The 26,029-nt window shown below is 40.8% G+C and overlaps 1 protein-coding gene across 3 annotated transcripts in view; it reads right to left on the bottom strand.

Moving 5' to 3' along the window:
* ampd1 (adenosine monophosphate deaminase 1 (isoform M)) overlaps window positions 1–26,029 on the bottom strand; it is a 133,377-nt gene that overhangs the window by 18,364 nt on the left and 88,984 nt on the right. For all 3 annotated transcript variants that reach the window (XM_028796444.2, XM_028796442.2, XM_028796443.2), the window contains 2 exons: window positions 23,035–23,198; window positions 15,064–15,190 (listed from right to left, as the gene is read on the bottom strand). In XM_028796444.2, the coding sequence (XP_028652277.1) occupies window positions 15,064–15,190; window positions 23,035–23,198 (291 nt within the window). The remainder of the gene's footprint in view (window positions 1–15,063; window positions 15,191–23,034; window positions 23,199–26,029) is intronic.

Genomic DNA, 26,029 nt, shown 5'->3' with positions numbered 1-26,029 from the left:
CTCAAGGATGATCAGGGGAAACAGGATGCACCTGAGCTCAATTTTGAGCTTCATGGCAAAGGCTGTGAATACTTATGTACATGTGCTTTCTCCATTTTTTTATTTTTAATAAATTTGCAAAAACCTCAAGTAAACTTTTTTCACGTTGTCATTATGAGGTGTTGTGTGTAGAATTCTGAGGAAAAAAATGAATTTAATCCATTTTGGAATAAGGCTGTAACATAACAAAATGTGGAAAAAGTGATGCGCTGTGAATACTTTCTGGATGCACTGTACGTGAAGTGGCTGGTGTGCATCGCAGGCTTGGGGGTTGGTGAGCGAAGCAAGCAGAGGGCAAAGCCCTCTAGTATAAATATAAAAAACACATGAAAACTAATATTATCATCTTGCCTAGCTTAGGTACAGAAAGGGAGGCTTCTTCTGTCTGCAAACTAATGATGAAAATGTGCTTTTCAAAAATGGATATGCTGTAACTGTACCATACCCTTGTTAAGTATCCCTTTATTTTTTTCATTGTTATGATTCCAGACATACATTTCTTTCATTCAGTTTCTGGCTTTCCTCCCACAACCTCTAAAGTCGTGCGTGTGAAAGTGGCACACTTTAGTGGAATGGTGCCCTGTCCAGGTTGAGTTCCTGCCTAAGTAGCTACTCCCATAATGGCCCCTGCATCCCTAAGCTGGATGAAACTGGTTTAACAAAAGCATTTTATGTTAAATGTGTTCCAGCAGTAAAATACTCTATAATTGATCTCTGAAGTTTAAAACAGGTGTGGCTCCAGGACAAGTTGGAAGGATTTTATCTGCGAGCGCTCCTAAGAACTGCTGGCAAATCCCTCCGGCAGTACAAGAGTTTATTCCGTGGGAAAATTATTATTATTACTATTACATTTTTGGCCAACATCTATATCCAAGATGACTTACTATATCAGATTACACTCTTACAACTCTTTCCAATTTTTTTTTTTTTTTCAATTGGCAAGGATGGTTAAATCAAGGTTACACCGTTAGTCAGAGGCGGAAGTGAATCAGTAACCACTGTCTTAGCCACCACCTCCTGCAGTGCTTTAAAATGATCCCACCATACAAAGGGCAAGTTCCACCATCCCTGTAAAAAAGTCTTTATGCCTCTAATTAGTTTTGATTCACACAATAACAACATCACCTGGCCAAGTCATCATGCGGCGTGCAGAGATGTTTGCCTCTGTTTGTACAGGCAGCTGGCTTGTGGTCTCGGAGAACCATATTGACAAGCCAACACTGAAAACCGAGTATGGGATTCCCTTCTTATTGTTATTGCTAATACTGTGCACTATTTTGCTTTTATGAAATTCACTGGTCAACAAGCATTTTGGCTACTGGGATTCTTTCATCTGTACTTTAACAAATTTCACTTGCTGACTCCAAATCTGAAAACTGTTTTCGTCCAGCACATCCCGTTTTTTACTTATGATGTTGGACAACTAGGGTGACTGGACAGTAAAGGCAATGTGTTTCAGCATTTAAGAAATAAGTTTGGTCTCGAGAAAAGTGAAGCCAAAATTAAGGAAGGTGTTTTTGTTGGCCCTGAAATCCAGAATGTCACTGAAGATGTCATTTTTTACATTCTCATCTCGACGTTTTTCCACCAAATCTAAGCGATGTCAGAGATGAGCACGGGGAAAGATTTAATCTATAATAATAAAAGGCAAAGCCCTCACTGACTGACTCACTCACTGACTGACTGACTCATCACTAATTCTCCAACTTCCCGTGTAGGTGGAAGGCTGAAATTTGGCAGGCTCATTCCTTACAGCTTACTTACAAAAGTTAGGCAGGTTTCATTTCAAAATTCAAAGCGTAATGGTCATAACTGGAACATATTTTTTGTCCATACACTGTAATGGAGGAGGCGGAGTCACGTATCGCGTCATCACGCCTCCTACGTAATCACGTGAACTAAAAACAAGGAAGAGATTTACAGCACGAGTCACACGCGGGAACGAAGGTAAATGACGTTAATTTTTGACTGTCTTTTAATACTGTGTAAGCATACATATTAACACATGTGCAATTAAACGTGTGCATTTACGGGGTGATTTCTCAGGCTTAAAATCTCACCTTTTATCAAACGCGGGAACAAAGGTAACTGACGTTGTTCACTGTCTTTTAATACTGTGTAACCATACATATTAACACATGTGCAATTAAACGTGTGCATTTACGGGGTGATTTCTCAGGCTTAAAAGCTCGCCTTTTACTAAAAAGGTAAATGCAAAACTATTTTCAATCAGTTTATTGAAATGCTCCCGTTAAGGATTGCAATAACATATTCGCGAGATAAAAGAACGAAGTAGGGGAAAATGGAGGAAGAGCCGGAAACAGCGAAGAGCAAAAAATTAATTAAACAATTGAGAACGGAGCGAGTGAAGCATACAAGCATGTTCATAAGGGAAACAAAGCACGGTGTAAAACGTAAGTTTAAATTAAGTTTATAGAAACGCTCCCGCTGCGGATTGCAATAACATATTCGCGAGATAAAAGTTTAATGAGAAGACACGAGGTATAAACGAACCACACGCCGTGGCGCAACGTTAGGGGCAACAGTTTCAACCATTCTATGATCTGCTTCTCGCAACTGAAAGACGGCACATGGCGGATGTTAGCCGACTTGCTGACCGCAACGTTAGGGGCTTCAAGTATGGCGCTGACGCCACATCTCAGTGCCAACACTTTGCAGACTCTACTTAAAAGACACGCCCTCCTCACTGGACAGTTAAAAAGACCAATCAAACTAATGATGACATCAAGTATTACCCAATCAAAAGTAGGAAAGGAGGCATCTTCATAAAATGCGTGTGGGATGATTTGCATGACACGCTGCTTTAAAAAAAAAATGATAAAAAAAATACGGGATAAATCCTGTCCAGTATTGATTCAAAACGGGACGCGCAATTTCATTCTCAAACGCGGCACGATTCCGTATTTTAAAGGACGGGTGGCAACCCTACAGTGCCAGGTAACCACCCATACAATCAGATTGTGATTCAGACTAGGAATGCAATGAATGTAATTACCCCGATCTACATACAAGGCGAAAGTCTTGCAACATTCAAAGATCATGGTTTGGGATAATTAGTACTTATTAAGTACACCATGGCACATAAAAGAGCTTATGAAGCCTTGAACCGAAAAAAGCAAGATCTCAGAGATCGTAAAAAAAAAAAAAGGAGGTAATGTCGTTTTACTCGCTCTACATTTTAGTCAAACATTACCAGTTATTCCACGAGGGAGACCAGCAGATGAACTCAACGCGTGTTTAAAATCCATGCTTCTCCCACGCTCGGTTATATGTCACGTGTTCTCGGGTAGGTACACCAAAAAATGTATACATTTAAGCATGTAATGGGCAAACAAAAAATGAGGTATACCCGAAGGCACTGCAGTAGTACTCAATGTAACTTTACTTCTTAAATGTTAATGTTTTACTGTTTAATAATTTATATGCTTCTTAAATATTGTTCAAATTCTTTTATCAAAATACCAGTGACAGCGCAATGCACGATAACATGGAGTGAATACACCATACGCATCTGCCCACGGCTGCCCTGGTGTGCGCAGATAGGAGTTCATTCTAAAATAAAATAAAGATAAAAAGAGTAATACAATCATCACCCATAAAGCGGATAGCAGACGTGACGTATTATATGTGTACCAGATTTCAAGTCAATAGGTGAAACGGTTTGCAAGCTACAGGTGATTTAAAATCCTGGACAGACCAACGAAAAGCCACGGTAGCAAATTATAGAAGAAGATTTTACTGTTTAATAATTTATATTTATATGAAATGTGCTTCTTATATATTACTTCATATTCTCATATGATAATGTTAATGTTGTTTATATTGATTTCTATGTTATTGTAAGTGCATCTATGTGTGTATATGTATGTATGTATGTATGTGTATATATATATATATATATATATATATATATATATATATATATAAAAAATATATATATAAAAAATATATGTGTATATGTATATATAATATATCTGTATATGTGTGTATATGAGTGTGTATATGTGTATATGTATATATATATGACAGCAACACTCATAACAATGACAACACAATTACATTGACAATCATGTTAAGTTATTTTTAAAATGTTTCCTTTACTTTTTCATAACCTCTTTAACACACTACTTCTCCGCTGCGAAGCGCGGGTATTTTGCTAGTCAAGAATAAAGGTGATGAAAAACTGATATCGGGGAAAATTCACTCTGAGCATGATGGGTGACTACTGTTGGTTCTTGCAAAGAGAGACGGATGTGCAGTCCAAGCGCAAAAGCAAGATCCTCCAACATTTTTGTGTACGCTGACCTAACTTTTATATTGAGGTGAATTGATATTAATATACTTTAACGTGTCTCTGGTATCGTCTTCTGGTTTGTTTTCAGAATAAACACATCAAAACAATTTTGGTGGGACATAGTCCAAACTTTAGATATTGTGTTGCTATATTAATATTCAAAAGTGTGAAAACGTCAATGATGTGTATTTCAAAAACCTGATGTGCTAGCTTAATTCCGATTTCCATATATGAAATCAGTGTAAAAAACTTAAGAAAGAGATGCTGTGAAGTTCCAGGTAGCAAACAAAAAATATTTTCTGTAGACCAGTGAGATCTGCTAGGGTCATATAATGTATGACCAACATGTTTGTTTTTTTTTATTTCAAATGTGGAAAAAAAGTATTGCTACTACCTTAGATTCTGTTCAGTTATATTTTTTTTATTGTTTTTCTATGAACCTTTGACGTGCCTGTGTCAAATGTGAGCACATTTAAAAGGAAAACAATAAATAGACATTACTTGCTTTTCAATACATTTGTGTTGGTTTAAAATTAGTCATTACCTGCTACTTACTGGCTGCTGAAAATGTCTGGCCCAGCTAAATTTCTTGGTTTGAAAATCTGGCCCAACTTAATTTGTAATTGAATAGCCCTGTGCTACAGTGACAGCTACATCTATGGATACCCACAGAGCATGTTGGGAGCTGGAGTCCTGTCGGTCAGCCTTGTTGGGTTCTGAGACTGAGAACTGCCATGGGCGCGGACGTCATCGGATTTCCACCTAACCCAGAAGTGCTTCTGAGGAACAGTGTCATGACACCGGAAGTACTCCCATGGTCCTTCAGCCATGAGAGTCAGAGTCAGGAGAGGAGCTGGACAACACTTGCCAGGAAGAAGTGGAGAAGGGAAGAGAAAGAAGAGAGGAGATACATTCTGGTATTGTGTTGTATTATGCAGAGAGAGGGAGAGAGATGTCAAGGGTCTGAGGTGCTCTTGTGCCCCCAATTGGCCACAGCAGACATAGCTCCAGGTTCATCATTAACTTTTTTCCTCATTAAACCGCCACATTAACTGTAATAGGCTTGTGAAATACTAACTAGGGGTCCAAAGGATTCTTTTAGGGATCTGGGACTCTCCAGGACTTATTGTCTATTATTTGCTGTGGTAAAGCTAAGTATCCAAAAAGCTAGACAAGAAGATTTAAATCAAATAATTTAGACAAACTGGGATAAAGGGAGAAGAAAGATACATGATCAGAAACAGCAGTTCAAATCAAATTGGAGGACAGCAAAACCTCATGACTAAAACCTAAAAATCAAATTTCAAGAAAATGTGGGGCTAAGTCCAAACCAAAATTAGAATCTTGAAATCCCTAACCAAAAGTTAAATGGTGGAAAAAGTAACCATGAGGTTGCTTTTGAATTATCCGAAAGCTTGGAGAATGCCACCATCTTAAATAGTGTGACTACAAGGCAATCACGCATTGCGATGCCAAGAAATACGAGGTGGAAATGATCATCATTGATTCTACACTATGGCTGCAGCCAAGCAAACCAAGAGGCAGCCGTAATTAAAATCCTTTCCAAAATGATGTCATCATAATAACGATAAAATTAATAAGAAAACAAATTAACAAAAATTAATTTACAGGTTGAAAAACCAAAATTCACCATTTTTATATTCTACTAATGTCACAAGACTGTGGAAGACATTGGAGTAAGAATGTCATTGAACAACAAATTTGATCTTGAAATCTCAACAATTAGCAAACACCTCAATACCTGTAGCCTCCTTAGCATTATGTTTACCCCTGGAAAAATGAGCCAAAAATGTTGAATTGCTTTCAATAGAAATGTTATTACGGGTAACAGAAACATGTAAATAACAAACGCCAATGTGATCACAGTAGGAAAAGTCTGTCGAGTGTCCACTGGTGGCAGATTTAGTACTCGTTCTTCATGTGATGTGTGTTGTGCACAGCCCAGCATCACAATCGGGACAATCGAAGTGTGTTTCTTTGCACACTTTTCTTATAGTATTTTTCTTTTGCTTGAACATGACAGGGTAGAATGTCAGTGCCTGATCGCATGATCAACATGCCCCTTGTGTTACTGTAGGCTATAACAGCACAAGACTTCATGACTTCCAAATTTCCCCTGACACCAACATTGACAATTGCTGCATTATGAACAATGCTTAGGGGGGCAAACGTCTTTATTGTCCTTCCAATTGATCACAATCATTTTGCTACTTGCACCACTGTAAAGTTTCACACGACCAAATTCACCAGGCATATCACGGTGTTCCGATCGTACAGTGCCATACGCATCACTTTAATTATCAGTGTGAACATCTGATGACCAATTCACACTGTCATCACTGTCGCAATGGTTCAGTTACCACTTGTTCTAAAACTGGACTTATAGCTCCTGGTTTACACACCAATATGTTTTGGTTCAAGGCTCCACCCCACTTATGAATATTGATGAGTTAGTTACCATAGAGCGGCAGAAAGCATACAAAAATGAAACAACATGATGTTATTTCATGTACAAGATGACAGCAAAATGATGTCCTGAGTGTTATTCAGGCTTAACTCTTTATGCCAGTGTTTCTTCAGTTTTTTTCTTGCGACCCAGACTTTTTAGTGTCTTTGAGACCCATTCCATGATGACCATCAGAATATATATTCCCTTAGAGAACTGTCACCGACAGTCATAGTGCTGCAATGTCGTGAGGACACTTCATAAACCGACCATTTCACATTGAATACAAGGACGAGTTACAGGTCTGTGCGAGTCAAAAGCAGGCAACCCATGGCCCAAAAGTTTAAGAAGCTATGGTATATTCCATCAAAGAAGGTTACGAACAGGTTACCCCAAATAATACTCTGGGTTAACTGGTTTTACATAGAATTTTTAATTATTTTTTTAGCAATTGATTAGCTGTATTATTTGCCCTGTGAGTCTGTATCTTTGTCTTCAAATTTCTGCTGCTGTATAAATCTGAATTTCCCCATGGGATTAAAACAGTTAATATAGTCGAATTGAATCGAATCCCAAGACAAAATGACACTTGGGGTTAATGCCAAAGTGGTTAAAAGCAGTGGTGGTCTAAACAAACCAACAAGTAGAATTCCCTTACTGTAAATGTCAGGTTCTGTAGAGCACAATTCCTTCTGTTATGATTTGCGTACAATGTTAAATTTTTGCACACTTTTTAAAATCTATTTTGGCTTACATTATGTGCAATTAAATGTTTTTTGAGCTGCAGAATTCATTTCCCAGATTTTGTTTTCTGATGGTTCCAATTCTTCTGACACCTTGGTTTCCACCATGTCCTGCTAAGTTTTTCTTTTCATTGTATGGAAGGCCTGTGAAATTGGATTGAAATCGGGTGACTGGTTTGGCTATTTATGAATTACCCATTTTTTAGCTTTGACAGACTCCTGTGTTTTGTTAGCAGCATGTTTGGATAACTAACTTTTTGTAGGATGAAGTGCCATCCACTGAGTTTGGAGGCATTTACTGGAACTTGAGCAGATCAGATGTTTCTACACACTTCAGAATTCATTGTGCTGCTGCCGTTACCATTTCCATCATTAATGAAGAGAAGTGTGCCAGGACCTGTGACAGTCATACAGGCCCAAGTCATAACACTCCCTGCACCGCCATGTTTAACAGATGAGATGGTCTGCTTTGGATCTCGGGCAGTTCCTTATGGTCTCCACACTTTGCTCTTGCCTTCACCTTGATACAGGTTCATCGTTGTCTTGTCTGTCCACAAACACTTTTTCCAGAATTCTGCAGGCTCTTTTAAGTCCCTTTTTCTCAAACTGTAATCTGGCCAGCCTGTTTTGTGGCTAACTAGTGGTTTGTATCTTGCAGTGTGGCCTCTGTGTTCCTGTTCATGAAGTCTTCTGCTGATAGTTGTCTCTGACATGTCCACATCAGCCTCATGAAGTTTGTTTCTGATTTGTCACACGGGTGTTTGGGGCTTTTCTTGATCATAGTGGGGATTCTTCTGTCATCAGAATTGGAGGTCTTCCTTGGCCTATCAGTCCCTTTTTGATTAGTGACCTCACCAGTGTGTTCTTTCTCCTTAATGATAATCCAGACCCTTGATTTTAGTCATCAAGATTTTACTGATGTCTCAGATGGTTGTGTTTTTGTTTTTGAGTTTCATAATGACATTAAAATGCAGAGATTCCTTAAATGATTAAAAAAACTCTTACAAATTTGAAAAAAATTCAATTATATAGACAGGTGTTTGCCTTTCCAAATCAGGTCCAATCAACTGAATTTACCACAAGTGGACTCCAATGAAGCTGCAGAAACATCTCAAGGATGATCAGGGGAAACAGGATGCACCTGAGCTCGATTTTGAGCTTCATGGCAAAGGCTGTGAATACTTATGTACATGTGCTTTCTCACTTTTTTTATTTTTAATAAATTTGCAAAAACCTCAAGTAAACTATTTTCACGTTGTCATTATGGGGTGTTGTGTGTAGAATTCTGAGGAAAAAAATGAATTTAATCCATTTTGGAATAAGGCTGTATATATATATATATATATATATATATATATATACATATACACAGTAAATACACATATATATATATATATATATATATATATATATATATATATATATATATATATATATATATATATATATATATATATATAATTGCACAAAAAAGTTAAAGGAACAATTTGAAAACACATCAGATTCGCTACTGATATGGACTGAGTAATGTGTTAGGAACAAAAGGATGGCAGCCACATCGCTTGATGGAAATGAAAATGATCAACCTACAGAGGGCTGAATTCAAAGACACCCCAAAAATCAAAGTGAAAAAATGATGCAGCAGGCAGGCGAGTCCATTGTGCCAATATTTCATTTGCAGCAATTCCAAATCATACTCAGTAGTTTGTATGGCCCCGGCACACTTGTATGCATGCCTGACAACGTCATAATGAGATGATGGATGGTGTCCTGGGGGATCTCCTTCCAGATCTTGACAAGGGTATCATTGAGCTCCTGAAGAGACTCAGGCGTTGGATGGACCAAAACATAATGTCCCAGAGGATTTCTACTGGATTAAGGTCATGTGAGTGAGTGTGGAGGTTAGTCAATGGTTTCAATTCCTTCATCCTCCAGGAACTGCCTGCATACTCTCGCCATATGAGGCTGGGCATTGTCATGCACCAGGAGGAACCCAGGAGCCACTGCACCAGCATAGGGTCTGACAATGGGTCCATGGATTTCATTCCGATACCTAATGGCAGTCAAGGTGCTGTTGTCTAGCCTGTAGAGGTCTGTGTGTCCCTCCATGAATATGCCTCCCCATGCCATCACTGACCCACCAGACAAAACGGTCATACTGAACAATGTTACAGGCAGCATAACATTCTCCACGGCTTCTCCAGACCCTTTCACGTCTGTCACATGTGCTCAAAGTGAACCTGCTCTCATCTGTGAAAAGCATAGGGCACCAGTGGTGGTCCTGCCAATTCTGGTATTCTATGGCTAATACCAGTTGAGCTCCAGAGTGCCCACTAGTGGATGTCGGGCCCTCAGGCCCCCCTCATGAAGTCTGTTTCTGATTGTTTGGTCAGAGACATTCACACCAGTGGCCTACTGAAGGTCATTTTGTAGGCTTTGGCAGTGCTCATCCTGTTCCTCCTTGCCCAAAGGAGCAGATATCGGTGGGTCCTGCTGATGGGTTAAGGACCTTCTACGAGGGGCCCTGTCCAGCTCTCCTCGAGTAACTGCCTGTCTCCTGGAATCTCCTCCATGCCCTTGAGACTGTGCTGGGAGACACAGCAAACCTTCTGGCAATGCCACGTATTATTGTGCCATCCTGGAGAAGTTGGACTACCTGTGCCACCAAAGTCTGTAGGGTCCAGGTATCACTGCATGGTACCAGTAGTGACACTGACCGTAGCCAAATGCAAAATGAGTGACAAAACAGATGAGGAGGGAAAAATGTCAGTGGCCTCCCTCCACCTGTTACACCATTCACTCCTGTTTTGGGGGTTGTCTCATTGTTGCCCCTCTAGTGCCCCTGTTGTCCATTAAACTGATTAACAAGCCCCTCTGCTACTTAACTGACCAGATCAACAGCCCACAAGTTTCATTGACTTGATCCTATACTCTCATTCAAAAGTGGTCCTTTCATTTTTTTTGAGCAGTATATATATATGTGTGTAATTTTTTCATTTAATGTGTGAGCCCCTTTTTGTAGAACTTGGTTCAGCTGCACCACACCATTTGCAGTTTTGCACCATATGGTCCATAGTAAATCAATCCATCCATTATCCAACTTGCTATATCCTAACTACAGGGTCACGGAGGTCTACTGGAGCCAATCCCAGCCAACACAGGGCACAAGGCAGGAAACAAAACCCGGGCAGGGTGCCAGCCCACCGCAGGGCACACACACACACACACTCACACACTAGGGACAATTTAGGATCGCCAATGCACCTAACCTACTGTCTTTGGACTGTGGGAGGAAACCGGAGCACCCGGAGAAAACCTACACAAACGCTGGGAGAACATGCAAACTCCATGCAGGGAGGACCCGGGAAGCGAACCCAGGTCTCCTAACTGCAAGGCAGCAGCGCTACCCACTGCGCCACCGTGCTGCTCTGTAGTAAATCCAGCAATGGAAAATTTCTGTGGTGCTCCCATTTCCCTTGATGCCCTGGGCATGTGCTTATTTTGCTTAATGGTTAATCCAGCCCTGTGCCAGCATGTCTTTGTCACTGCTTTTGATGATTTTTTTTGGATTTCTTCCTGCCCTGTGCCATCCTAGTAGTGATGGTGTCATTGCTCCTGGTGACCTTTTGCCAACCATTTAGTCTTTTACACTATTTTAGGAAGAAACTCTCATCCATCTATTTGTGGCCAAAGTTTAAAATGCACACAATTCATAATGAAAGACTTTCTGAAAACAGACATCCTGCCTCCAAACCTATAGACTGTTCTTTGCCATGAATTATATGAAATTACCTTCTACAAAGGCTAAAAAAACATAAATGAAAAAAGCCTCGATAAGAAATGTGTGGGAAAAATATTGACTGTACTGTCATTGGTCTTGTAAAGCTGTGTAACCGCGTTTAGCACTGCTTGAGTAGATGAAACATCTAAAGAAGATCTAGTTTTAGAATAATGGAAGCTGATCAGGAGAATAGATGTCAATACAAGCCATAAAGTCGTCATTGAGGTCTGTCCGACCTTTTGCCAATCCAGAAAAAACAGAAAAAGAGGTCTCGAGAGCACTAATGGCAAGCAATAACAATCATGTGATGATTTCTTTAGGTTTATTCTCAAACTTGCATAAGCAGGAAGTGCACATTGTGAATCTTTTATCCCATTGGGATGGTGACATCACCTCCCGGGGTTGTAGCATAGTAGTGATGAGTGAATGCCATTGAATTTGATTCATCTCGATTTCAACGAATATTCAGAAAGCTTCAGGAAGTGAGGAAGGAGAAACTGAACCTGTGTAGTACAGATTAAAATGGTGCAATGGTCATTCAACTATCTCTGGGGGCTAAGTAAGCATCTGCCAATCATGCAGGACCAATTATTGTGGCCAGAAATGTGAGTTGAGGTGTAAGGCAGCAGTGCTAACCCCTGCACCACACAACAAAAGACGGAATGAATATCACAAACAAGATACAAAAATTGCCCCATACTAGCAATAAGTAAAATATATATACTGTATATGCTGGGGGCTCTGCCCCCTGCTCGTTTCGCTCACCAATCCCCGGACAGGTGCTACACGCTAGTCACGTCACGGCTCTGCCCTCACGTATGGGACAGCAAGTGTACAATTTAAACGGATTGTTATTTTCATGAGAATTGTTACATATGCATAATAGAACTAAATATTTTACATTACAGTGAGTAATTAACCATAGTAAAAAAAAATAGTAAAACGTAATAAATTGAAAGAAAATTATGTTTCATGTTGCGTTAGATGTATTCGTTGCGTTATACGTTTTCATTCTGTTTGGCTTTGAAATTAACACGCATGATACTTTTTAAACTTACACTTTTACTGTAAAACTTCAGTAAAAACTATTTTTTGAATTAACTTTTCCGTCAATATTGCATTGAATTTTGATTCCGTGTTTGAAGTTACATCGTGATAACGCAACATATAACTTCCCATGAGTGAATACCGTTTCTTTCTCTCTAATAAATAAACCGACTTTTTCGAATGTTTGTCCCTGTGATTTGTTAATTGCCATAGCAAAAGTTATTCTAACAGGAACTGTAAATGTTTTAATACGAATGACATATCAAGATCTCCTTTGGTGTCTAATGTTTTCCCCTGAAGATGTACTACGTTACCTTTCTTGTCGCCTGTTAAAATTTTACATGTCAGAATTGTTCAACCAATTTTGAGTACAACTAATCTTGTCCTAGTGCATAGCCCATCACTCAGACATAAATTACACAATTAAGATACATCCTTCTTTCAACAGTAACTCGGCTGGTGGAAGACCAGATGGTGTAAACGGTTGTAGATATTCAGTCAGTCAGTCATTATCCAACCCGCTATATCCTAACACTGTGTCATGGGGGCCTGCCAATCTCAGCTAACACAGGGCGCAAGGCAGGAACAAATCCCTGGGCAGGGCACCAGCCCACCACAGAGTTGTAGATGTTCTTCATGATATTGTAAGTTGATGTTTTCATCTTCCGCACCATCACCACAAACTGTTTCAGCATAGTCTATTGATACACATTTAGCCAGTTTGTCGTGTAACCAATCGACAATTGTCACGTTAATTTGTTTGACTTCATTGTTTTTCGGTGCTAGGATTGCCCGTGTACTCATTTCTTCTGTTGATAACCCATCCATCCATTATCCAACTCGCTATATCCTAACACAAGGTCACGGGGGTCTGCTGGAGCCAATCCCAACCAACACAGGGCGCAAAGCAGGGCTCCAGCCCACTGCAGGGCACACACACACCAAGCACACACAAGGGACAATTTGGGATCACCAATCCACCTAACCTGCATGTCTTTGGACTGTGGGAGGAAACCAGAGCATCCAGAGGAAACCCACGCAGACACGGGGAGAACATGCAAACTCCATAACCCTTCGGGATGAAATTCTTTAATAAGAATTGAACATAATAAGTCTCCTTTTATTGGGAATTTAAAGTGTAATAGAGAGGTATATACTGGGTGAATATACAGTAAGTGGGTTGACAGTTGTTTGTATGGAAAAAGACAGGTTATAACTGTTACATTAGCTTTATTAGCTCAATAGCTTTATTAACTTTATCAACTCAAAAGAATGTCACAGTGGCACAGTGCACTTAGGTAGAATCTTGTAAGTGTTCAAACTGCTGGCTTTTCTTACTCACAACTCTAAACTTACTTTAGCCTGCCACCCAGGAGGACCCAGTAAGTGCCCAGGAGGAAGGACAGGCATCCCAGCCAGGATCAATGAGGATTTCTTGTCTGGTCAGGAAGCCATAATTGAAGGATGGCCAGACTGTGGATACTACCCGGCCGGGGCGTAGTGCTAACACAACTGTGCCAGAAACTTGCCACACAGTCTCTAAATTTGATATGCCCAGCGATTTTCATTTGGGAAATGTAACTTTGAATTTTGCTGATGCTATGCTTATTAGATGTGACTCTAGTAAATATTTCCTTTGTTCGAAATACTCCAAGTACCCCTGATGTAAAGACACAACTCTGGGCCATGATGGAAGTCTCAGTACAAAGCACTTCGACATGCCAGCCTTTAAAATCTGTCCCAGGCTCTGTCACTAGCCAGGCCTTTTCCCCTACTGGTTGCGTTCTTTTATCTGGATCTGTTGCTATGCAACACTGATCACTGCACAGTCACATGATAGGAAGAGCAAAAGCAAAGTTAGGAAGGAACTGAGTTAAGAATAAAAGTGTCCTGAAGAAACAGGAGTGTGTTAAAAGGAAAGGAAAATGAAAGAAGAGGACTTTTTTTTTGGGGTCCTTCAAAAATAAGTACCTCTTTGGACGCTTGTGTGAAAGTCTGTGTCGGACTCTCTGGTAGGCAAATAACTTCAGCCTTGCTGGAGACTTCTTAGAATCCACCAAAAATGAGGAGCGTGTTTTTTATAATCTCGTCATTGGTATTTCTGTTTTTCATGCTTTGGTCTATAGAGTACTTGTTATGGGGAAAGTAATCCACATTTTGTTGTCCTACAAGCATTTTGAGTTTGTGTCCTTCAATACATCATTGTTCTCGTAAGATTATGGTGTTGGATGTGTAATCTTTCTCGGGACATGGTGTTTGGAGTAATTTAGGGCTTAATATTCACCTGAGTTCCTGAAGCTTTTTAGGAGAACATACATATATCAGTATTAATTGTCCTTTATGTGAATTGGGATGTTTTCCAAGTGTGCAAGGGGCATTACCAGGTGGTGTATATAAATTTGACAAAGAAGATACTCCAGCGGAACTCTGGACTAAAATCCACTGCCTATTGTTCCTCCATCTACAGACCTTGATTAGGCAAATAAATTGCAGTCAGTAAAAATTTACATTTCAGAGCTGGTACTTAGCTCCAAAAGTCCAAAGTGGACTTCTTTTTATCCCCCCCATGATGTCAAGGAAGTTACAACACATCTGACATGAGAGTGCGGCGGCTCTTTTCCGTGATGTGTGTTGCCGCTCACATGCACCAGGGCCATTTCAGATCACTTACATGCTTTAGGAAGATACTGAGCTCCTTATTGCTCTGTGGGTTGATGGTGGCTTCGAAGACTGGGAGGAAGATGTTCTCCAGCATTTTCCCAAAGTGAGGCACAAAATTCTTGGCTCTGAAAATGTCACTGAAAATAAATAAATAAATAAATCAGTCAATTAAGACACATGATAATTGATCGGTTCCATCCTCAATCCATCTAAAGCTTTTACTTCTCAAACATGGCTGTTAGATATACAGTTGAATACTCCAGTCAACTCTTCTTTCTTGTCTTTTGCAGACTGGTGATCGTTAAACTACTTTATTGTTTATATTTTTTCCTCAGATTAATTAGTAATTTAATTTTTCTTTAGATTTCTCCACACTGCTGACTATCTATGAGCCTTCGTGAGTCACATCAAGTCACGTCTACTGTCCTGTATAGAAAGTACGAGGGATATTCAATATAGTTTCCGCACTTTTTTAACTCTGTTAATTAAGAATTTCAAAAACTTTTCCACATAGTCACCTTCCTTTGCGATGCAATTTTCCTAGTGTCGCACCAACTTCTTAATCCCAATTACTACTCCTCCCACCTTCACCGTTTCCAACGAAAATCTAAAATTGCATAAACTTTTTGAATGTCCTTCATACAATGAAATTCCTACTTGCAAATCTCTTCAGCTGACAAATATATAAATATATATGAGGTGTGATCAAAAGGTACGGTGAATGTTGATGCAACACAAAAAAATTCAATGCAGGTTCTGACAGGTCCATCCTAAAGCCGAGTTTGTGACCAGTTTCAACTGGTTTGATGCTGTCAGTCATTGGTGAGCCACTGTTGAGTTCAAGTGTGTTTTTCAGGTTTGTCGTTAATAATGGGTATCAAGCAACGCATTAACATGAAATTTTGTTTCAAACTGCAAAAAGCTCAGGAAACCGATCAGATGTTAAAATCAGTTTATGGTGACACTGCACCAACAATTAAGACTGTTTACAAGTGGTTTGATCGATTTTGTGATGCATCTGACTCGGTTGAAGACGAGGAAAGATCAGGACATCCTTCAACATCAATAACCGAGGAAAATATTGAAATGGCTTCATTCTTCATCATGACAATGCTCCTTGTCACACATCCCTTCTAGTACGACAATTTCTGTCGAATAAAAATATTACGCTGTGTCTGCATCCACCTTATTTGCCGGATCTAGTGCCGTGCGACTTCTGGCTGTTCCCTAAATTGAAAATGACCATGAAAGGCAAACAATTTCAATCCATTGAGGACATCCAGGCAGCCACGACAGACCAACCTAAAGACACACTCGAAAGAAAACTTCCAGAACTGCTTCACAAAGTGACAGGAGCGTTGGGATAAGTGCATTCGAAGTGGAGGAGAGTATTTTGAGGGTGGCTAGTAGTTGTAAATCTTTTACTGCAATAAATGTTTCTATTTTAAAACATTCACCGTATTTTTTGATCACACCTCGTACATGTATGCATACAAACTTGTAGCTGGAAATCCACAAAGGAAGAAGATGAACCACGTATCTTAAAATGTTTTTTTTTATTCATAAACTTTCGACTCCTACCAGGAATCATCATCACAGGAAAATGATTAGATGTACAGTAATCCAAGGCAATATATAGCAAATAAGAAGGGGAAGGTAGGTGGATTGTGGGGGGGGGGGGGGGAATTAATGACGTGGGGTTCGGAGGGTGATTTACGCACATACAAGTTTGATCGGACACACATTTAAATGGGACTCAGTGCAAGTAAAATTCAAGGCTAATACTAAAAGTGCCAGAGAGCTGGCTGAAATGTGGCTGTCTAGTGAAAACACCATTAACAGACATTTCAACATGAACTCAGCATGTGCAGGCTTGAAAAGAAGAACAAGCAAATAATAAATAAGACTTTATGACCAATAACCTCCGAACTCCAACTCATTAATAACCCCCCTCAACATCCACCTCCCCCACCCCTCCTTACTTGCTGTATATTGCCTTGGATTCCTGTAAGTCTAATCATTTTCTTCTGATGACGATACCTGATAGGAGTCAAAAGCTTAGGGATAAAAAACTATTTTAAGATACGGGATTCATTTTCTCCCTTTGTGGATTTCCAGACACAAATAAGCAAACTGTGTCACAGACCTTTGCTTCCATTCATACATACTGTGGAACATGGCCCAGACACTGATAGTTCACACATTTATTATACACTAGCGGATTACCCAGTGGCTTTGCTCACTGATTGCAAGGGAAAAAAATAAAATGTAGTCTATAAGTTATTAAACAGTAAAACATTAACATTTAAGAAGTAACGATACATTGAGCACTACTGGAGTGGTTTTGGGTAAACTACATTTTAAAGGCGCGATAACACAACAGGTAAGTAGTAGATCCCTTGTGAAAGGAGCTACACAACCGCTGTGGTATAGAAATTACATTTTCTATGTGATCGTCCAAATTTCTGCCTGACAACCTTGCACTACGTGCCTGTAATTTACTTCTTAAAATAAATAATCACAAAAGCAACCTTGAATGTTGTGGGGTTTTAGTGACCCGAACTCACATTAAGGGACAGTAAGTAGTCATGCAGGGCAATTTACAAACAGAGTCCTGCTTCAATGGCACCGATTACACTCATTCGCAAAGATTTCCACTCTCCCAGGAGCCGACAGGGGACTTGAAGTGTCACAAACAGTGCGAGAAGAGAGGACGCTGCCCAAAACTGTGAAGCTCTCAACTCGGCGGAGCAGCCCGACATTCCATGCTTCCCAGTGTCCACTTTTTTCTCACGACCCATCACTGCTGAAGGGGTCTTCACATTGTTTAAAGCTCGGCGCAGTTAAAAAGTAGAAAGACACAAAGCTGTTTTCCTCATCTCTTCTACTCAAGTACTATCAAGTACTGCCAACTAAAAAAAAGTTACAATGTGGCAGTTTCCGCAACAGTCATGTGGACAAATAAATAAAACTTCTCTGTCAGAACGCACCTGGCGGTGGACGGCTCAGCGCTGTAGTACAGACAGGAGAGCTGGGAGAGGGCGACACGGGACATACTTCTATGGGATAGATCGGCATGTTTGTGTTTACTTCTTTTCAATATCAGTAAAATAACTTTCACACAAATAATAACAATTCGTAAAGACGATATAAAAATGGCATCCACAAACGAAGTGATTAGTTCCTGTATTATAATATGTTCTGTGGTCATACGTAATTTCCATATCACGTGGTCATACGTAATTTCCATTTCAAACGCGAAAAGAATTTTATATATATAGATTACTATAGCGCATCTTCAACCTAAGCCTGGAACAGGGGAGAGTGCCGAGGCTTTGGAAAACATCTTGCATCACCCCAGTCCCAAAGATATCATGTCCTAGTGAGCTGAATGACTTCTGGCCTGTTGCTCTGACATCACATGTGATGAAGACCATGGGGAGGCTGCTGCTTCACCACCTGAGGCCACAGGTTGAACACGCCCTCGACCTTCTGCAGTTTGCATATCAGGAGAAGGTGGGAGCGGAGGATGCCATCATCTACAAGTTACACCTATCCCTCTCCCACTTGGACAGAGGCAGTGGTGCTGTAAGAATTATGTTTCTAGACTTCTCTAGCGCCTTCAACACAATCCAACCTCTGCTCCTTGGGGACAAGCTGACAGAGATGGGAGTAGATTCATACCTGGTGGCATGGATCGTGGACTATCTTAAAGACAGACCTCAGTATGTGCGTCTCAGGAACTGCACGTCTGACATTGTGGTCAGCAACACAGGAGCGCCACAGGGGACTGTACTTTCTCCGGTCCTGTTCAGACTATATACATCGGACTTCCAATACAACTCGGAATCATGCCACGTGCAAAAGTTCGCTGACGACACTGCTATCGTGGGCTGCATCAGGAGTGGACAGGAGGAGGAGTATAGGGACCTAATTAAGGACTTTCTTAAATGGTGCGACTCAAACCACCTACACCTAAACACCAGCAAAACCAAGGAGCTGGTGGTGGATTTTAGGAGGCCTAGACCCCTCATGGACCCCGTGATCATCAGAGATGACTGTGTGCAGAGGGTGCAGACCTATAAATACCTGGGAGTGCAGCTGGATGATAAATTAGACTGGACTGCCAATACTGATGCTCTGTGTAAGAAAGGATAGAGCCGACTATACTTCCTTAGAAGACTGGCGTCCTTCAGCATCAATAAGATGCTGCAGATGTTCTATCAGACGGTTGTGGCAAGCGTCCTCTTCTACGCGGTGGTGTGCTGGGGAGGCAGCATTAAGAAGAAGGACGCCTCACAACTAGACAAACTGGTGAGGAAGGCAGGCTCTATTGTAGGCATGGAGCTGGACAGTTTGACATCTGTAGCAGAGCGACGGGCGCTGAGCAGACTCCTGTCAATCATGGAGAATCCACTGCATCCACTGAACAGGATCATCTCCAGACAGAGGAGCAGCTTCAGCGACAGACTGCTGTCACCGTCCTGCTCCACTGACAGACTGAGGAGATCGTTCCTCCCCCAAACTATGCGACTCTTCAATTCCACCCGGGGGGGTAAAGATTAACATTATACAAAGTTATTGTCTGTTTTTTCCTGCATTGTAATCAATCTTTAATTTAATATTGTTTTTTTGTATCAGTATGCTGCTGCTGGAGTATGTGAATTTCCCCTTGGGATTAATAAAGTATCTATCTATCTATCTATCTATCTATCTATCTATCTATCTATCTATCTATCTATCTATCTATCTATCTATCTATCTATCTATCTATCTATCTATCTATTTACAATAATTAGTGCACACACAACCCCAAAACTCCCCCAAAGTCCAGGCCTCAACAATGCCTTTACCTTACTTCAGGCAGCCTCCACTCCTCTCCTCACAAGCTCTGTCTCTCTTCCTCCCGACTCAAGCCATCGAATGGAGGGAGGCGACCCCTTTTATCCCCACCCGGACGTTCTCCAGGTGCCTCCTGATTGCCCAAGTGTGGCAGAAGTACCGGTGGCGCACCCGGAAGCACTCCGGGTGTCCCTGGTCTTCTTCCCCCCAGCACTTCCGGGTGAGGCAGAAGTGCTGAGGGCCAGGGCTCCTCAGGCATTGGGGCACCCCCTGGCAGTGACCACGGGCCCCTATAGGGTTGAGCTTCTAAGCTCTGTTCCCGTGGTCCCCAAAGCCACCTGGGCGGTCGCCCCCCTCGTGGTCTGGAGGAGGCATAATCCCTCCTCCGGTCCTTCCGGGCATCCCGGCTGGGTGCCACCCCCAGCCACTTGCCACAATACATAAATAAGCAGTATACATGGCATGCAAATTTATATAACATTTGTTCTTATGACTGACCATTCAACAACCTTATGACTCGTAGGTAAAAACTGTCACTGAATCTACTGCTGTGAGTGCCAATAGTCCTGCGTGGTTAGGTAGGATTTAGTCTCATTTATACGTCTGGAGTCAACCAGGAGTGAATTGTGCTTAAAACTGGGAGGGGATAATTGGGCAGCTCACTGAATGTCACCAATCCAATGTCTTGTGAAGGCGGGGCTCAAAGTAGGGGTGGGAATTTTGAACTGCGAAGATCAGAGGTGCTTTGTTATTCTAGTCCGACATACAGCAAGCGTCTGTTTACAATAAGCTGTCTATACTCAGAACGCCTCCTAAAAAACCTATTAGACGTGTAAATGTGTGTTGCGTGTGTACAGAGCACATTGCACATCCTCGTTAATAAAATCCCTTTGTGCGTCCAGGTGTCCATGTGTGTGTGTCTTCTGGTGAAGTGCGCATACGCGGGGCGCGGTGCGATGTGCGATATTACTGTCAGAGAAAGTTAGAGGCGTTTTACGGAAATACAAACCAGTATTACTGCGAGAGGAAATTAAAGGTACACAATACAGTGACGCATATTACAGCCACATACAAGCCAGTATTACTGTCAGAGGAGATTAAAGGCATATTACCGACGCGCACGCCTGTATTACCGCCAGAGAAAATTAAAGGTATATTACGGACGTTCAAGCCAGCGGACGTACAAGACAGTATTACTGTGACAGAAAATTAAAGACACACAATACACGGTGGCAGCCCACGAAGAACGGTCAGCTCAGCAAGTAAACATCAACAAAAGAAAGGCTGAAGGAAAGTAAAATACGACCAACAAAAAGAATGAGGTCAAAGTCCCTTACCATTTAATATAGACTGTTCCTAATAATGTTTATGCTCTACTGTTCTAGCGCCCGTTATTGTAACAGGCTAAATGACTAGTTTTATAAATAAAAGTTATCTGTTGCAAGGTGGGGCAGCATGGTGGCCCAGTGGTAGCGCTGCTGCTTCACAGTATGAAAACCAGGGTTCACATCCCGAATCCTTCCTGCATGTTCTCTCCGTACTCCAAGTACACCAGTTTCCTCCTACAGTCCAAACACATGCAGGTTAGGTGGATTGGCATTCCTAAATTGGTCCTATTGTGCAATTGGGGTGTGTGGGTATGTGAATTATTATTCATGGTGGCTCTAAAATCCATACAGACCCCTACTTTCTCTTCTGTTCTTTTTCCGTTTTTTTGTAGTGGTGATCTGCACCACCGCCACCCAATCAAAGCATCAATGGATTAAAGGCCAGAAGTCCACCTGACTGTCATCATCAAATTCTTCCATGAGAACCCTGAATACAATGAGGACTGACTGAGGTCATTTATGTTATGTAGAATGCCTAGATGGAGCTGGGTGGTCTCGTGGCCTTGGAACCCCTGCAGATTTTGTTTTTTCTGTCCTCCCAGGCCATCGGACCTTACTTTTATTCTATGTTAATTAGTGTTCCCTAATTTTAATTCCTGTTTATTTTGTCTTTTTTCTCTTTCTTCATCATGTAAAGCAATTATTTGTATGAAAATGTACTATATAAATAAATGTTGTTGTTGGATGTGTGTTCATCCTGTGATGGACTAGCAACCTGTCCAGATAGGCTCCAGCATTCCCCTGTGACCCTGTTCAGGGCTACGCATTTTAGAAAATGACTGACTGACTCTTGCAGGGGAAAAACCCTTCAGTAACATCAGATTATACGTTGGCATTTGACGGCACCAATGGACGAGTGGTAAACGTGATCGATATTTTGTCGCACATGTTGTGTGTGCACTCTGGTGTTCAGCATTACGATGATAGTGTTGGAGTCGATGTGAGCTTGAAAAAACTGTCAGCCATATTCATAAAGATATGAGCTGCAAAATATGCAAACAGTGAGTCACGTTCCACCAAGAGGACTGTCGTTAAGAGAGCGGAGAACAAAGAGCCACTGGAGATTCAGATTTTGTACTCCAGACACCCAAATTAACAAATCTGCCTAACAACAGCAGTAGACTCACAGATGAGGCTGCAAGACATCCACCTTCTAACTGCACATCTAAACAGATGACGAAAGAAATTTAACGTTACCATCTAATTGGAAATGCAAACCTGCCGTAACAAAATAGCCGCAGCATTTTAACACGTTGTATATCCACAGATAACAATGCCCATCTAAACTGTATTTGCTTTTATTATGTCATATCATGGAGCAATAGCTAAAATGACACAAAGATATCATAGCAAGTAGAGGCACGTCTCAAATGTGTGGAGCCCAGTAGCTGTGGCGGTCCACGTGTGTCTGTCTGTCTGTCTCCACTGTCGCAGCGCTCATTACAAAGTGTAAATTAATTATTAGGCCTCAGTTACCTTGTGCTATTGAGCTCAGGAGTGAATAACATCTTTTAGCTTCCTATTTTCTCTCAGCGTCAAGTCTTTTATTCCTGCCTTACGCTCTGCTAGCTGGGTAAGCTCCAGCACCCCCCACATTCCTAGTCTGGATTAAGTGGGTTAGAAATGACATGGCATACTTTACATTTATTAAAATAATTTACTTCAGAATTAGCTTTACTAGGCTTACACAAGTTAAAAAAATAAAAAGCCCACCCCACCAATACGACTCATTTATCTAAAGGGAAACGTACTAAATTCTAGGGACCTGGATCATCCACTTCAGGTTTGGCGAGTGAACCCGGTGCTTGTTGAACCATCCGGAGAGCTTGGTCCACTCCTCAGTCGAGCGCCCATAGATGGAAAGTCGGGGTTCAGCATATTGGTATTTTGCATCCTCCAGGTCAGAGGCCACTTCCTGTAATGAAAAGCAGAGGATGAATAAGGAGCTCCATTTCCTTTTTTTGTTTTATTTGTTTCAATGACATTCACCTGCCAGTAATCACCTGTCCGCTGCTTCACTTGTACAAAGTAAGAAAACAGACTGTTGGATTGTTGACCAAAAATCTTGGGAGCCCTAACAAGATGTTTGCTTAGGGAACTGCTGCTATTTATTGTTTTGAAGCACCACAGGGAGCCTCTTTATTTTCAATCTTTCTTGTCAGCTTTAAACAAGGTGGCCTGACTGGCATCCCGACATTCTGTGGGAGTCATTCATTGCCTTCTGTCACCCGACCACAAGTGCTATTTGCCACTCACTGATTCTTAGTTTGCATTTTGGTTCTGGTTGTCGCTTTTTCATGCCTTTTTGGTTTGCAGTCTCCAGCCTGTTTTTCTCGACTACTCTTTGCCTTGTCCTTCTGATTATGACATTTCCCTTCATAACGAAAGAATTATTGGCGAGCCCACTCTAATAACAACGAAAAACACAACATCCCTATAGCACACTTTCATACATTGGATGCAGCTCAGAGTGCTTTACAAAAATGATTAACATATAACACATTAATATCCTTTAAAAAGCAAATTGTCTATTTCATTGCTTTTACAGTGCATATAAAAAGTTTTTGCCACCCCCTCTTTGGAAATTTTTACCTTTTATTATTATTATTTCTACCTTTTAATATTATTCAACACTGAATCACAGTGGATCTTTTTTTTGGCTTTTTTGACATTAATCAACAGAAACAAGAAACTTTAGTGTCAAAAATGAAAACAGATCTCTGCAAAGTGGTCTAAATTAGATACAAACAGAAAACACAAAATAACTGATGAATCCAGCATATGCTCCCTGGGAATGCGTTCATTAAAGACGGCGGCTTTCACTAAACCGAAGGTCTATATGAATATATACTGTATATGGATGGGCAAAAGTAAAAAGACATGCAGGCGGTGATCATTACAATAGCTTTATTAACTAAAAAGAATGTTACATTACCAGTCATCATTACCTAAAAGATAAATCATAAATAAGGATACAAAATAATAACAATAATAATTAAAAGCTGAAGACAAATAATACAAATTAATAATAGAATAATTAATAAAAATAATAATACAAGAATAAACTCTGTGTTTTATACTCACAACTGTAAACCTACTTTTGCCCACACACCCATATATATATATATATATATATATATATATATATATATATATATGGAAGAGAAGGTCTGTGATACGGTTTGCATATTTGCAGTTGGAGATCCACAAAGGGAGAAAAAACGAATCACGTATCATAAAATAGTTTTTATTCCTGAGCTTTCAACCCCTATCAGGGGTCTTCATCAGAGGATAATGCTTAGACTTACAAGAATCAAAGGCAATATATAGCAACACATTCAGTATTGGGGGGGGGGATGGGGATGGGGGGGGTCGGTGGCGGTGACTAAGTCAGTATGATCGGGGGGGGGGGTGTATCGTTTAATTAAAGTGCATATGTCCTTCTTAAGTTGGCAAATGCTGGGTTTATGTCCAGGTGTCGATGGCATTTTCATCTGATAGCCAAGACTCGGCCAACTCTCTGGCGCTTTTTGTACTGGCCTTAAATTTTACTTTTACGTTGTCCCATGCAATTCTTGCTCAGCTGTATACATAGGACAAACGTCAAAAAAAAATCTCAACACGTGTACAGGAACATCGCAACGCTGTCAGAAGAAAGGACGCACTATCTTTGATATATGCACATACTAAATCGACAGGACACACATTCAACTGGGACAACGTAAAAGTAAAATTTAAGGCCAGTACAAAAAGCGCCAGAGAGTTGGCCGAGTCTTGGCTATCAGATGAAAACGCCATCAACAGACACTTGGACATAAACCCAGCATATGCCAACTTAAGAAGGACATATGCACTTTAATTAAACGATACACCCCCCCCCGTTGATCATACTGACTTAGTCACTGCCACATAACCCCCCCCCCCCCCAATACTGAATGTGTTGCTATATATTGCCTTTGATTCTTGTAAGTCTAAGCATTATCCTCTGATGAAGGGGTTGAAAGCTCAGGAATAAAACTATTTTATGATACGTGATTCGTTTTTTCTCCCTTTGTGGATCTCCAACTGCAAATATATATATATATATATATATATATATATATATATATATATATATATATATATATATGGTTGAAATAGTTTACTGTCAAATAATGCAAAGAGTACGTGACACGTGTTTCGCCCTAATTCTGGGCTCATCAGGCGTACACACTCTACTGCACTCCCTCTCAGGAATCGAACCTCGGACATCAGCGCCAGAGGCGAAGCCCCTAACATTGCGCCACAGCGTGTGGTTCGTTTATTTGACAGCATGTAGATCGGGGTAATTACATTCATGGCATTCGTAGTCTGTGTCACAATCTGATTGTATGGGTGGTTACCTACCAGGTAATGCTTGTGGTTGGCCAGCAAGTCTGCTAACATCCGCCACGGTGCCCTCAGTTGTGAGAGGGAGTGCAGTAGAGTGTGTACGCCTGATGAGCCCAGAATGAGGGCGAAACATGTGTCGCGTACTCTTTGCATTATTTGACAGTAAACTATTTCAACCATTCTATGATCTGCTTCTCACAACTGAGGGCACCGTGGCAGATGTTAGCAGACTTGCTGGCCAACCACAAGCGTTACCTGGTGGGTAACCACCCATACAATCAGATTGTGACACAGACTACGAATGCCATGAATACATATATATATCTATACAGTATACACACGGTATATATATGTATAAGTAATGTCAACGATTGG

This window comes from Erpetoichthys calabaricus, chromosome 3 (genome assembly GCF_900747795.2).
Source record: "Erpetoichthys calabaricus chromosome 3, fErpCal1.3, whole genome shotgun sequence".
NCBI lineage: Eukaryota > Metazoa > Chordata > Cladistia > Polypteriformes > Polypteridae > Erpetoichthys > Erpetoichthys calabaricus.
The sequence above is the reverse complement of the archived record's forward strand: the minus strand, read 5'-3'. Positions and strand labels throughout refer to the sequence as shown.